The sequence below is a fragment of the Elgaria multicarinata genome, chromosome 11 (genome assembly GCF_023053635.1).
Source record: "Elgaria multicarinata webbii isolate HBS135686 ecotype San Diego chromosome 11, rElgMul1.1.pri, whole genome shotgun sequence".
Classification (NCBI taxonomy): domain Eukaryota; kingdom Metazoa; phylum Chordata; class Lepidosauria; order Squamata; family Anguidae; genus Elgaria; species Elgaria multicarinata.
In genome coordinates this window covers 38788092-38803020 of record NC_086181.1, presented here as the reverse complement: position 1 = coordinate 38803020, position 14929 = coordinate 38788092, and the positions used below count along the sequence as shown (strand labels likewise).

Genomic DNA, 14929 nt, shown 5'->3' with positions numbered 1-14929 from the left:
GCATTTCCTCCTCTACCAGCAATTTACATTATAACTGGATACCTTTCTGGCAATGAAAACCAGAAACAGCAGGTGACTGATTCTGACTGGTACCATAGACCATAAATGGGCAGGGGGGACTGTGTAGTAACATGTAGTCTAAATCTCGTGAGTTTCCATCCCATAACTAAATTGTCCTGTTTACAGATGGTCCTGAACTTGGTCATCCTCACCAGTTCTCTTATGACTAGCTGATCATAACCTTTGTAGTGACAACTTTACTGCTCAGTTTCTTAATGATTTTGTATCACTCATTTTATTAATGTGTTTTAATATTTGTATATTCAATATTAGGGCAGTGCACAGACCCCTCAATCCGCTCCGGATCCCGATCCACAACTTTCAGATCAGCTCCGCTCCCCTTTGGGACGACCTGCCTCCGTTCTGCTCCGCTCCACAATTGCAGAGTTTATTCATTTGAAAATAATTCCTGACCCCATGGAATGGTTGGGCAGGCAAATAGCACATATTCAAATCTTGATGAGTTACCATTAATGCCATGTTTTTATTCTTGTTAGTATACAATAAATGAAACCATACACTCTTCTGTTAGTTATATCTTTCTTCGCATTAGATGCTCTTTCTTGTTCAATTCAGGCCTCACTACAATAATGTAACATTTGGGGGAAAATATGCAGCAGAGTAACCCAGTGCTAGAGGCCAAGATAGAGAAGATCTCCACAGCCACCATGTTTTTTCCTCTGGTGCTCTGGTAGATTGGAACAAAGGACACCCACACACTGCAAAAGACCAACATGCTGAAGGTGATGAACTTGGCTTCATTAAAACTGTCAGGCAACTTCCTGGCCAGGAAGGCCACAGTAAAGCTGGCAGCAGCCAAGAGGCCCATGTAGCCAAAGACACAATAGAGCATGGTGGCTGACCCTTCATTACACAACAGGACAATTTCTTCAGCCATTGAGGTCATGTCCAAATCTGGGAATGGAGGAGATGTAGCCAACCACAGAGCACAGATCCATGTTTGAATAACAGAGCATGAGAGAACAGTGGAATATGACAACCTTTTCCCCACCCACTTCCTCATCTGGGATCCTGGTTTGGTAGCTATGAATGCCAAAAGCACAGATAGGGTTTTTGCCAAGATGGTTGAAAGTGACACAGAGAAGACAATGCCAAACACTGTTTGTTGAAGAAGGCAGGTGGCCTTATTAGGCTTTCCAATGAACAGAAAGGAACAGAGGAAAGACAAGAGGAGAGAGAAGAGGAGAATATAGGTCAAGCTTCGATTGTTGGCTTTCACTAGGGCAGTGTCCCTGTTTCTAATGAAGATGCCAAGCACCAGAACTGTGGTCAGAGACAATACAAGTGCAAAAGACGTTGAAATGATGCCCAAAGTGTCTTCAAAAGCTAGGAAGTTTGGATTCTTAAGGATGCATTCATCGTGGAATTTATTTGGATAGTGATCAACTGGACAATTGACACAAGTTTCCATGTCTGAAAATGAACAAACGAAAGTCAATTTTAAGAGAACCAAAATCTGTTCTCAAGGTTAAGAGCTATCCACTTAGCCTGATAATTTTCAGCACAAAAGTTTTAAAAAACATCTGTCCAAGATGCTTCAAAAAGACAATCAATTCTGGCATTTCTTTCATGAACTATCTCATGGTCTTTGACTCCTTCCTTCCATTTTTTTTTTTTAAATGAAGGGGTGTATGCAGTGAAATGAGAATAATTCAAACAGCAGTTCAAAAAACTTGAAGGCAACAAAGGTGATTTTGATTAAAAAAATCAATCTCTCTACAAGCAAGCTCATTCATACAGGAGAGTAGGGCTGTGCACGGACCCCCCAATTTGCTCTGCACCCAATCTGCAAATTCTGGATCAGGCCCGCTCCACCCCACATCAATCTGCCTATGGGCCGCTCTGCTCTGCTGCGGAGCTCCGGCTCTGAATCGGAGCTCCGCAACGGTGCTGGTGGCACCAGGTAAGGCCCCCTCCCTCATCCCCCTTTCCTGCATCCATCGCAGTCTGGTGGCTGCTTCAACTGAGCCCGAGGACTTAAACAGGAATACCATGCTGCGGCCTGGTCCTCTGATTTGAGTCCTCGGGCTGAGTTGAAGCTGCTGACGGAACGCGACGGACTCAGGTAAGACCCTTCCCCCCTGCCCCCTTACCTTGCTCCGCCACCGTCGCCGCATGGACTGCGGTGGCAGCAGCGGCGGCAGGTAAGGTCCCCTTCATCCTTCCCCCTTACCTGTGTCCATCACGGCCTGGTCTTCCCATTGAGTCCTCGGCCTCAGGTGAAGCCGCTGCCGGAATGCGACAGACTCAGGTAAGACCCTGTCCCCTTACCTGGCTCTGTCGCTGCACAGACTGCGGTTCTTACCTGGTCTTCTGGTTTGAGCCTCAGCCTCAGTTGAAGCTGCCACCGGACCGCAACAGAGGCAGGTAAGCCCCATCCCTCTGCCCCCTTACCTGGCTCTGCCACCATCACTGCACAGACTGTGGCAGCGCCAGGTAAGCCTCCACTTCCTTTTTTTTTGGAGCTCTGGATTGAGGCAAAGGATCCGCTTAGTCTCGATCCTCTTTGCCTCGATCCGCAGCCCCCCAACCCGCTTCATCTCCGCCTTTGTCGGAGGCAAATCAGGCCACCTCACGATTGCTTCCACACTCTGATGAGAAGCAGAGCACAGCCCTACAGAAGAGATCATTTTTGTCCCATCCCAGCCTAGCAGTTCACTTTTCTTTCAGGTTCTTTTAACTCAATCTTTCTCATATATATATATATATGTGTGTGTGTGTGTGTGTGTGTGTGTGCGCGCCTGGCTGAGACTTAAGGTCTATTGGAGGAGCCTTCCTCCACGTCCCACCAACGTGAACCATACACTGTGTTGGGATATGGGAGAGGCTTTCTCTGTTGTGGCACCCTGGCTACGGAAAGCTCATGGATACCCACTTTTACATGAAAACCATTTGTGGGATATAACTTGTACTCTGCTTTACAAATCTTTGAAAATTGCCATAAAAATGCTAAAGCTCCAAAAATAACTGGAGTATTTGCTTAATAATGCAATATTTATTGCCCCATCCCCCATTGTGTTAGTTGGGAGGACATTTTGTACATGGCCCTTATGGGACGAAGGGCCACATGAGCTCAGAGGGCAGACAGATGAGTGGGATTTCTTAAAATCATAGAATCATAGAATAGTAGAATTGGAAGGGGCCTAAAAGGCCATTGAGTCCAATCAGAACTGTTTTCTCTCTTATGTTATGAGCTTGGCACCATCAACCTGGAAGACAGAGTAAGATGAGTTGTTCACTTGTCATTGAGGGTTGTATAGGATTTATTTTTATTTTTTTAGCACAATGTACCCGGCTGGTGGAGGCTTAGTTTTTAATAGGGGTGTGCACAGACCCCCCGCTCCGCTTCACTTGCAGATCCGCCATTTTCCGGATCGGGCCGCTCCGCCCCGCCCCTGCTCCGCCCACTTCCGCTCCGCTCCGCCCGGAGCTCCGTAGGCTTGCATTGAAAGCTAAAAAATTATACAACTTTTTTTCTGTTCAAGTTAGAAACCTCATGTTTGGCACCATGACACCTCATGGGGATATACACACGCATGCCAAGTTTCAAAGCAATCCCATCATCCCCTGATTTTTGGCGAATTTTTGAAAATCGGGCACCCCCCCCACACCATCCCTGCGAGGTGGGCAGGGGAGGAGGGAGGGAAGGCAGGCAGGCATGCAGCTGGCATTTCTGGGGGCATAAGGAAGTGAGCCAAGGATAAGCCAGTAATGCATATAAAATGGAATAAATCAATCAATAAACAAAGGAGCGGTGGAATTAAAAGCAGCAGTGTTGCTCAATAAACAACAAGAAGAACTTTTTTTAAAAGGCTATATCTGTCTTTTACCAGCAATAGGGGGACGTGCCCGGGGGAGGGGGAAGTAGCTGCCAGTTCAAGACACTGACAGCCACAGCTCTGAGAAGAAGTAAAACGCTCACTTCGACTCAGAACAGGCATTGCTCCACCACTGAAAAGTGACCATTCACTTCAACTCATGATAGGCATTGCTCCACCGTTTTACTCTCTTTGGAAGGCTCTAATGGCCTTCCAGTGCAGGAGAGAGTGGGGGCACGTCCACGATGAGATGCCCTAGGGGAGCTCATCCCCTTGCACCACATCGATTCAGTTGTTCCCCAAGGTTAGGGTGGGGAGCAGTGCTGTGTTTCTATCTCTTATTCTTGGCTTAGTATATGATTTCAGGTTGTGTTTGTGCATTTGGTGGGGCTACTGTGTTAAAAAACACGGGGAAAAGCCCGTTCAGATGAAGAAAGAGAAGTTTCCCAGAATCCCAAGTTACCTGTTTTGCCTATGCCCGCCTCCAACTTTGGGATCATCATGACCGGGAGCTGACTCTGCCCCTCAGCCCTTTGAAAAAGGTATTTTTCCCGCCGATTTTTTAAAAACGTCTAGCCCGCGACCCGTACGATGCAGAAAGTTGAGAGTGGTCTCAAAATGACCCCCATCCACGACTCTCTGTGCACAAGAATTTTCAGAACGATAGCTTAAACCCCCCCCCCAGTTATCCCCGATTCTTTCCCTCAATGCAATCCTATGGGCGAAAAGCCGAAAACGCAGTTTGAGCCGCGCAGTTGACCCGATTTTCACAAAAATATAGCCCGCGACCCAGACAACGCAGAGAGGTGAGAGTGGTCTCAAAATGACCCCCATCCACGACTCTCTGTGCACAAGAATTTCCAGAACGATAGCTTAAACCCCCCCCCAGTTATCCCCGATTCTTTCCCTCAATGCAATCCTATGGGCGAAAAGCCGAAAACGCAGTTTGAGCCGCGCGGTTGACCCGATTTTCACAAAAATATAGCCCGCGACCCAGACAACGCAGAGAGGTGAGAGTGGTCTCAAAATGACCCCCATCCACGACTCTCTGTGCACAAGAATTTCCAGAACGATAGCTTCAAAAACAACGTAGTTATGCGCGATTATTTGCCGCAATGCAATCCTATGGCGAAATGTTTTCAAGATGGCGACCGGAGCGCTCCGCCTGAACTTGGAGCTCCGAAAAATGGGCGCTTCTCTTCGCCTTGCTTCTAGGGGGTCCGCGGTCCGCTCCTACTCCGCCTCTGGGTAAGGCGGAGCAGGCCAATCCGCTACTGCTTCTACGCTCCTAATCGGAGCGGAGCACATCCCTAGTTTTTAATGTGTGCCAAACTGACCTGGGGCTGATACTGTCCCCATGTTGCTAGAAATGTTAATAGATCTGAACAAACAGGCATGATTAAGAGAAATTATGGGAGATTGACATATATAACAACAATGCCTGAATAAATAAGTGCTCAGATTGTAATTCTTTAATACTGTATTTCTGTCCCACCTTTCTTCCTCAAACAAGATCCTCAATATGATTTACATGATTCTCATCTTCTCCCGAGAGGAAGGAGGTGTTTAGAAGACTGAGAAGGGTTATGCTCCTATAAAGAGGGTACATTTTACATCAGCCTTCACCAACCTAGTGACCTCCAGACCTTTTTGGATTTCAATTCCCATCAGCCTCATCCAACAATGGCAAAGGTAAAAAATCCTGGGAGTTGAAGTTCAAAACTTTTGGATGCCGCCTCCAACGTTTGGAGGGATGGGGAATGTATGTAACAATTTACATTGTTACATAAAAGGGGTGTTTATATTTTACATTGAGTGTCCATTCATACTTTATGGACACACATTCAGATGCTTGTGGGAATCTGCCTACAAGCATTCATACCTGAATTGTGCAGAGGTACTAAAATCCTACTTAATCATTCTGTGACCTTAGTCTGTGTCCTTTTTATCAGATTGCTTTGAAATTTTGCACAATTGTAAACTCATCAGGTATGTCAGATAGACCAAGGCCTCATCTACACCAAGCAGGATATTGCATTATGAAAGACGTATGAAAGCGGTATCTAAAAGGCAGGAGCCACACTACTGCTTTGTAGCGATATTGAAGTGCACTGACAACTGTTGGGGCCCATTAACCACTTTCATACTGGAATATCCTGCTTGGTGTGGCTTCTGCCTTTTATATACCGCTTTCATAGTGCAATATCCTGCATGGTGTAGATGAGGCCTAAGTTTCAAGTTATTAGCTCAACAGGTGTCTTTTTTTTAACTGCTGAATTTTGAGACTTACAATGGTGGAACTTTAGCTGCCCCCCCCCTTCAATAAATGAGAAAAAAATAGCACCAGAAAAACCTCCAAAAGTCAACAACAGAAAGAGTTGCTTGGATTTTCTATTACTAATGTGTATAATTTGATAAAATGTCATATCTGCTACCATCCTGGTTTGAGAACATCCTTTCTGGACATGGATCACAGTCATAGCAGCAAAATTTCTCCCCTTCCTTCTTCTTCTTGCTGTAACCTGGATGGCAGGGGTTATTACAGAGGGAAAGAGGTGGCACCTGTCCAAAAGATTGAAAGAAATTACTATTAAGAAAATGTTTGGAAAATGTGGAATATTACATCTCGACATGCACAGCAGGAATATCTGTTGTATAACAGGTACAACAGGAATACAACAGGAATATCTAGTACATATGTAGTACAACAGGAATATCTGTTGTACTAAGCATTCTGTGAGCACTAGAAGATTTATATTCCCATACTGAATCATGTCAATGGTACAACTACCTTAGCATTCTATCTAAGGCCAATAACTTGAGAATTGTCTCAGATTTCACATGAAAGTAATAATGGGCAATATTTTTCTGAGTTAGTCCATATCAGTCAGAAAATGTCATCTTTGGATGTTGCATTTTTGTTCCTGTAGCTTTTGTCAACTGGAATGGCCACCATATTGCTTTACTCCTTTTCTTCTGTTTGCCAATGCAATAGGGTTATTGAAGTGAAATTCATATAGTATATATGTTGTGCAAAGAAATGCTTTCTTCATTTTCATTACATCTATCACTGACATATTTAATTGGATCACCATAAATATTGACATTTGTGAGATAGTAGGTTTCTCACCTTAGTCATGGCTCTCTGCCATACAATTCTATTTTCATTAATGGTTAATAATTTGCCTGGAATAGCATGAGGATCCAGTCTTCCCACTTTGACCCTGACAAAGGAGTGATTTGCGAAAGTGACTAAGTTTGTCACATCAAAGCCACCTGTTAACTCTCCACAACCATTAAATGCAATTTCATCTCCAGCACTGTTGTTGAATGAGACCTTCTGTATCAACGAATGGAGCTAGTTGGAGAGAAGAGAAGGATACAATTATCTAAAAGAAGGTGTGATACTCTTTTAAAGATCATTCAAACAGCTTTTCATGAAAGCCGAGTATCCCTCTTTAGGTAGCAGTTGTAGGGATGGGCTTAGTCAAACTTGGAGAAGACCTATTGAAATCAATTGGATTTTAGTTCTGATTTCAGTGAGTCTATTCTAAGTATCCCACCTGATAGCTCTATGACATTCACATTTGACAAGGAAAGGAAGGAACTGTAGAAGATGGGGTGAGGGACCTATTAAGATGATCTACCCTTATGGCTCTTGATGGGTTCCAGAATGCCCTGGGTGATTTTCCAGCAGATAGAGCTACTGATCTTGTCAAGGTCCTTGGTGGTTTTTTGGGAATGATTCTGCTGCAAGGCTCTGGAACTCCCTTCCCAGGGAGGCTAGTCTGGCTCCTTCTGTGCTACAGTTACGGAGGCAGCAACAACTTTTTTGTTTTAGCAGACTTTTGGAACTACACTGGACCTGGGCTAATGTATTGGATCCCCCCTTTTAATCTGTTACTTTTTTTAAAAAAAATTAACACATTTTTAATTTTACTGTACGTTTAATTCTATTTTAACTTTTGTAATTTATATTTATATGTTTTAATTGTACATGTTTTAATCTTGTAAACCGCTTTGAGTCCCAGTACTGGGGAGAAGGTGGGAAATAATAATAATAATAATAATAATAATAATAATAATAATAATAATAATACTCTGCATCATTGTAAGCAATGAAGCAGGCTTAGATGGTACCCATTCACACAATGAGGCATTGACCACACCCTGGACCTACACATAGCATGCAGGTCATCCTTAATTAGCCAAGGAGGACAGCGATCAAGAGGGCAAGTGGTTCATCCTTTCCCCTGAAAACAGAAAGCACAATTCCCACTTTAGAAAAAAAATGAAACTGAACTGGAGAAATGAAACTTAACCAGGGAATGAATCTTAATGGAAGGAATTAAACTACTCCTCTCAAGGGTACCCCCTCCCAACAGAAAAACTCCAGGCCTCTAGGCCTGAGTTTATCACCTTGCCTCAGTAGACCTTGAATTTTCACAATGCCAGACCATTATCCACTATCCAGGTCATGAACATTGACTTTTGTCTGTGAGGAAAATTTACCTGCCAGGATTCTATGTTCTGGGAAGACAGTCTGCCTTTGCCCTCTATTGTTCTGTGGTTGGCTGTAGCTGAGTACAAGATGTGTAAGGCATGTGCCATCATGTACACAGCATTATAGATACTGTAGCTGTGGCCAGTCATGCTCATTTCAAAAAAAGTCCCAGGAAGATTCTTCAGCATCTCCTCTCCAGTACATTTTCCACTTATGAAACCCGAAGTGGAACTGGAAACTGAACAACCAAATGCTTGTTCCCAAAAATCATGGATAAATCCATCTTCATTGGTCCAAGAAGGATTTACTAGCTCAATTAATTCTTTGAAGTCTTGTAGCTCTCTTGCTGGAATTGTAAAGGATATGGAACCATGGAACATTTTTATATCAAAACCGCTAAACCTTAGAAAAGAATTTAATGTGAAATCAATTTGGGCTGTTGTAATCCATACTTTTGATGCAGAGACCATCTCCTTATAATGAGGAAAGACGAGCAGAAGTACTCTGCTTCCCAGTATAACAGCTTGCAACCATGTAATGGATGCCGTTTCTCCATGTACTACAACTGCATTGGCATTGCTCATCATGAAAGCTGGCACAATCCCCTTTCTGTTAAAGAGCATTTCATTTATGCTATGGTAAAAATACAAGTTTTTTTGGAACCTTTCTGTGAAGTCTGAACAGATCCTGTTCTGCAAAAGCAGTGGCTCCATAGTCCGTAAGAAACGGTCTCCACCATCATCATCTGAAGTAATTAGCCCTACCCATTTCCACTGGAAATGCAGAAGTAACTGGACAAGTCCTTGGTATTCCAGGGCTTCATTGGGGACCATTCGGTAAAAGGCAGGGAAAGTGGTATGATCACTCATTGCTTGTTCAAAGGCACCAAATGAAATCTAAAAAGAAGAAGAAGAAGAAGAACCCTGAAATTTCATAAGGGCAACGGGAAAATTTGATGTCATTCTTAATCATTATTCTCATCTATTTAAGCTGCAATGCTATTCACATTTCTCTGGGAGTTCACTCCACTGAATTCAATCAGTGGAGTTATGCATAAGATTTGTACTCTTAATTATTCTGTTGTTTACTTACTTTAAACTAGGGATGTGCTCCGCTTCTAATCGGACCAGCGAATTAGAAGCGGAGCGGGGCGCTTCGCCTGCCCTTAAGGCGGAGGCGAAGAGGATTGGGGGGGGGGCGGTGGAGCGTAACGAAGAGGATCGAGGTGAAGGCGGATCCTTCGCCACGATCCGGAGCTCAGCCGGAAAGGTAAGTGGGGTTTACCGGGCCCTGCTGCTGTCGCTGTTGCCCTTGCGGCCCAGACTTCCTGGTTGAACCGCGGGCTCAATTGAAGAAGCCGATGGACTGCGGACGGATGCAGGTAAGGCCCCCCCTCCCCTTTTGTCCCTTACCGGGCTCTGCTGCCATCGCCGTCGGCTTGTAACTTGGCATGCATGTGTATCCCTGGATAAGCTATCATGGTGGCGAGTTTGAGGTTTCTAAAGTGCAAATTGACGGAGCTATCAAAAGGGGTGTGAATGGGGTGCCCGATTTTCATAAATTCACCAAAAATCAGGGGATGATGGGACTGCCTTGAGTCTTGGTGTGCATGTGTATCCCTGGATAAGCTATCATGGTGGCAAGTTTGAGGTTTCTAATGTGCAAATTGACGGAGCTATCGAAAGAGGTGTGAATGGGGTGCCTGATTTTCATAAATTTCCCAAAAATCAGGGGATGATGGGACTGCCTTAAGTCTTGGCGTGTGTGTGTATTGCTGGATAAGCTATCATGGTGGTGAGTTTGGGGTTTCTAACATGCAAATTGATGGAGCTATCGAAAGGGGTGTGAATGGGGTGCCCGATTTTCATAAATTCTGCAAAAATCAGGGGATAATGGGATTGCCTTGAGTCTTGGCATGCCTGTGTATCCCTGGGTAAGCTATCATGGTGGTGAGTTTGAGATTTCTAACGTGCAAATTGACAGAGCTATTGAAAGGGGTGTGAATGGGGTGCCCGATTTTCATAAGTTCCCCAAAAATCAGGGGATGATGGGACTGCCTTGAGTCTTGGCGTGCATATGTATCCCTAGATAAGCTATCATGGTGGTGAGTTTGAGGTTTTTTACATGCAAATTGACGGAGCTATCGAAAGGGATGTGAATGGGGTGCCCGATTTTCATAAATTCCCCCAAAATTAAGGGATGATGGGATTGCCTTGAGTCTTGGCGTGCATGTGTATACATTCATGAGGTGTCATGGTGCCAAACTTGAGGTTTCTAACTTTAACAGAAAAAGTTTTATACTTTTTTAGCTTAATGCAAGCCTATGGGGGGGGGAAAACGGAGCTCTGATCCGGATCCAGAGCTCCGCAGCGGAGCGGAGCGGACATAGGTGGAGCGAGGGCAGGGTGGAGTGGCCCAATCTGCAAATCGCAGATCTGGAAGAGAAGCGGAGCGGGAGGTCCGTGCACACCCCTACTTTAAACCCTGTCATTGAATTTGGAAGGACATCTAGTATGGGTTATATGGATTCATAAAATAGTAATAAACATTTCAATCAAGAAATTGTATTACCACTGTCTCTATATTTTCTTTCTAGCTTAGAAAAATATATAATTCCATTTAGCTTCTTCAAACCAGAAGGAACTTAGGGAAAGGGGCAGAGAATGGATGAAGTATGTTTTGAAGAGGTCAATCCCCATTAAAAAATATTCCCAGATAGAACTTTATTTATGTGTAATAAAACAAACCAGAAGCACTGATTTGAGTAACACTTACATTCAATGAAATAAGTTTAGGATGAAAGTCTTTATTAAAATTTCAAATAAAGTAGTTTGTTAAAAAAAAATCATCTGTAAGCAGCAGGCCCTTCAAAATAGGGAAGTACTTTTTTTTCCTGAATAAGCACCAAAAATAGACAATCCCATTTATACTTGGAGAAATAGATCATGAAAAAGGGGAAATATTTGCCTTTAACAGTGTCAATTCCACAGGAGAAATTTTGTGTAGCATTTAGATGTAGTTCTAAATGCTGGGCAAAGAGGTAGTCCTAAATGTTGACTTCCTACCTGTTATTAAGTTAAAAATCAGGGCTCTCTGGATGGTAACAACCCTACCTATCACCATACTGATGTGCTTTGAGATACATCTCAAGTCAGTGAACCTATAAACATATCTCGAAGCAATAAGGTGAAAATCTAGATACAAGATATTCCAACTCAGAGAGAGAAAAAGAGTCAATGGTGGGGTAAACAGGAAAAGGTAAAAAAAAAAAGGAAAAAAAGAAGGAATGTACTTGCATTGAATATCCAGGATGACATATATTTATAAACAAGTTGTTCTAGCCAGCAGCTAAGGCCTTAGCTAGACCCAAGCTTTATCCTGGGATCGCCCCGGGGTCATCCCTGCCTCCTCCCGGGATCCCCTGTGTGTCATTTACATGGACACAGATGACCCCGGGATGATCCTGGGATAAACCTTAGGTCTAGCTAAGGCTTAAGAGAAACAGAATGGATGGGAATTTGACTCTGCCATAGAAGTAAGAAGAGCCCAGCTGGATCAGACAAAGGGTCTATCTAGTCTTTTCACACACTGACCAACCAACTGCCCACAGTCAAGCCACAAGCAGGACATTAATGCAAAAGCACCCTCCCACCCATTTTCCCAGCAACTAGTGTACATAGGCATCCTGCCTCTGATCCTGGAGGTAGCCCATAGCCATTAGACTAGTAGCCATTGATACTACTACTTCTCCTCCATGAATTTATCCAATCCCCCCTTTAAAGTCATTCAAATTGGTGGCCATCGCTCCATCTTGTGGTAGTGAATTCCATTGTTTAACTATGTATTGTGTGAAGAGGTACTTCCCTTTTATCTGTCCTGAATCCCCCACCAATCATCTGCATCGGATGACCCCAGGTTCTTCCAATAGTATGAGAGACATCAAAATACTGGTACTTGTCAGCTAAGTTTGGTAAAAAGAAGCAAGACAATTTTCTAGTTTAACATTTTCCTGCCCTTGTCCTTGTTCCCCCAAAACCGGGGTCGTTCTCCCAGGAGGACGGACCAATTGTCCCACTAAGAGGCACAGAAACTTCAGACCAGTCCAACGCTGTTTTATTTGAATATGGTACATTCACCTGAACGGGTGAGCTCTCTCTTAGCTCGTGCCGAGGAGAGCCACACCCAGAGCTTACGAGCTCCTCCATTATATCGGCAAACGGACAAAGAGATTCTTAACTGACATCTCTAACTACGTGATGCTCCATCTTGAGTGAAGCCAGATGCCTTGGCTGGAGTTGGTTTGAGCTAGGTGCACTTACTAATTGGATTGATTAACTGCAATGACATGGTCTTTGATAAGGCAGCACCGGAATGTCTGCTCATTAGCAACTCTAGATACTGTACCAGGCTTCATAGTATTCTTTTGGTACAGATAAGCACATCTTAATATGAACCTAGGCAGAAAAATTTCACTGACTCGATCAACATACCCAAAAGGCAATGCAGTTTAAGCAAAGATGGCCCCACTTTGGCTATCATCCTCATGTGGCAGGATACATGTTTAAAACATAAGCTTGAAAGCACTCTAATTAGGATACGTCTGTGGGCTATTATACCTCATTCCTAAGTTGCTTTTTCTTAGAACAACATCTTCTCAATGATTTCTCTAGATATTCATTCATCTCAGCATTAGAGCAATCCTCCTCTATGTGCATTAAGCAGACAGTGGCCATTTCTACAAGGATTGTCCCTGGATCATTCGTGTGCATCCAAATGACACACAGGGGATCCCAGGAGCAGGCAGGGATGATCCCTCTATTTTCCTGGGATAACCCTTGGGTGTAGAAAGGGCCAGTATTGGATTCAGTTTTAGTCATACTTAAAGCAGAGACAAGAAATCAATGGAACTAATCCAGGTATGATAAAACCTGGACCTTACCCACAACCTTAGAAGTTCTGCCCCCTCATGCCTATATATGGATACCCAAATGATACCCTGAGGCAGTTCAACAAATTTCAGCTCCTTTTCACCCCTGCCCACTCCCCGCCATACCACTCTACATTTACAAATCAAAAAATGCTCCTGCCAAAGAGAAGAGACGAATAAATTATGGGAGAGTTTGAGGGTATCCCCATGGCTCCCACTCACTCCTACCTGTGGAATCTTATAAAGACCTAAGATGTCTACCATGCGTGAGGAGGTATCATAGTTCAGTCCCCCAATGACTCCTATTACATTTTCCTGGATGTAACATTTATAGTTGGGGAGAAACTGATGGGAGTTAAACAGCAAGTCCAGAGTGGTGCGGTAGGTCATCCTTGAATCAGAGTAGCTGTCATAGATGTGGAATCCGAGAGTGACATTGGGCAAGATCTTGGGATTCTTATTGATCTCATCAACGGCAAACACCAAGGCCAAGATGTGCTGGTAGAACTTCGTCACCACACTGCAAATAAAGTGTTTATTTGTTTTTGTTTTTCTGGAGAATTAAACAGTGCACAAAATCATTTTATCACAGTAGAGAAAGTAGTGAGCAAGCAATAAAATGCTCATCTGATGAACCTCTGTGTCTCTAAAAGTCTCCTTAAGGTGCATAACTTCAGGACACTCAGTGCTCAATGTTAAAAGATCCCTTCAAAGGTCAAGGTTGCATGTCTGAAAGTGCATTCAGACATACAGGTAGCAAGGACATTTGATAACAGGAGGGCTTAATAAAATATTGGAAGGATATTTTCACATAACCCCAGTCTTCATTTCGCAATAGTGGATGGTGGTTTTGACTTGCTTGATTCTATGTAGCGGGCAGCCCCTCCAACATCACCTACATTTTTTTTTAAAAAAAAGTAAGATCTCTTATTACATCCACCCCATAAGTATTTTGCAATCAGCCATACAAATATAACAGACCACTAAGACACAATTAAAGATCATTTTAGGGGTGGGGTGTGGAAAAAAGAATGCCTTACATTGGGAGCTTAAACGTCTCCTTAGAAGGGTGCTTGTTGAACAAATTTTTTGGGAAAAAGAAATGAATATGAGATGCCATCCCACCAATGATGAAATCGCCTGGCTCATACCACTCATGTGGAATATATGCAGGGTTATTTCCGGTGCATTTAATAGTATGGACTTTGTACACAATGTGTGAGACCTTCAGCAGCATCAGAAACAGAAGCATGTTGATAGTAAGCTCCCCTCTACTCATTGGGTCTCCTGTGTCTCTCTCCACATCAACTTCAGTTGCTATCAGTCTGATTTGAATAAAGTGGATGACAGCTGATCCTTTGGTGCAGTTCTTAAAGTGACAAGTATCATCTCTATCCTCAGCCTCCACTGAGCTACGAAAGCATGAATGCCAACTGAGAGACACTGTTTGAAGCTTGACCTATACAACAGAACAGGGTAACTGTTCAAAGTGACAGAGCCCCTGCCTCTGTCTCCTCCTGAATTGGTGCTGTCAATGGCCCACTAGGAGGCATATACTTATCTCATACTCGTGCAATTTCTTTCTTTCTAGAAAGCCAT

At 43.6% G+C, this 14929-nt stretch overlaps 1 protein-coding gene across 1 annotated transcript; it reads right to left on the bottom strand.

The window, feature by feature from the left end:
• Positions 1-592: 592 nt before the first annotated feature.
• On the bottom strand, positions 593-14582 carry LOC134405802 (vomeronasal type-2 receptor 26-like). Its single transcript, XM_063137055.1, has 6 exons — positions 14371-14582; positions 13559-13850; positions 9168-9299; positions 7030-7257; positions 6335-6461; positions 593-1494 (listed from the first exon to the last, which is right to left on the bottom strand). The coding sequence occupies exons 1-6, from the start codon at positions 14580-14582 to the stop codon at positions 593-595; spliced, it is 1893 nt and encodes a 630-aa protein (XP_062993125.1).
• Positions 14583-14929: the final 347 nt, after the last annotated feature.

Coding starts and splice junctions, on each gene's coding strand:
- LOC134405802 (XM_063137055.1), bottom strand. CDS start 14,582: ATGCTTCTGTTTCTGATGCTGCTGAAGGTCTCACACATTGTGTACAAA. Junction 7,258..9,167: donor TGCATTTCCAGTGGAAATGG/GTAGGGCTAATT, acceptor CTCTCCAACTAG/CTCCATTCGTTGATACAGAA. Junction 1,495..6,334: donor GATGTTCTCAAACCAGGATG/GTAGCAGATATG, acceptor GTTCATTTTCAG/ACATGGAAACTTGTGTCAAT.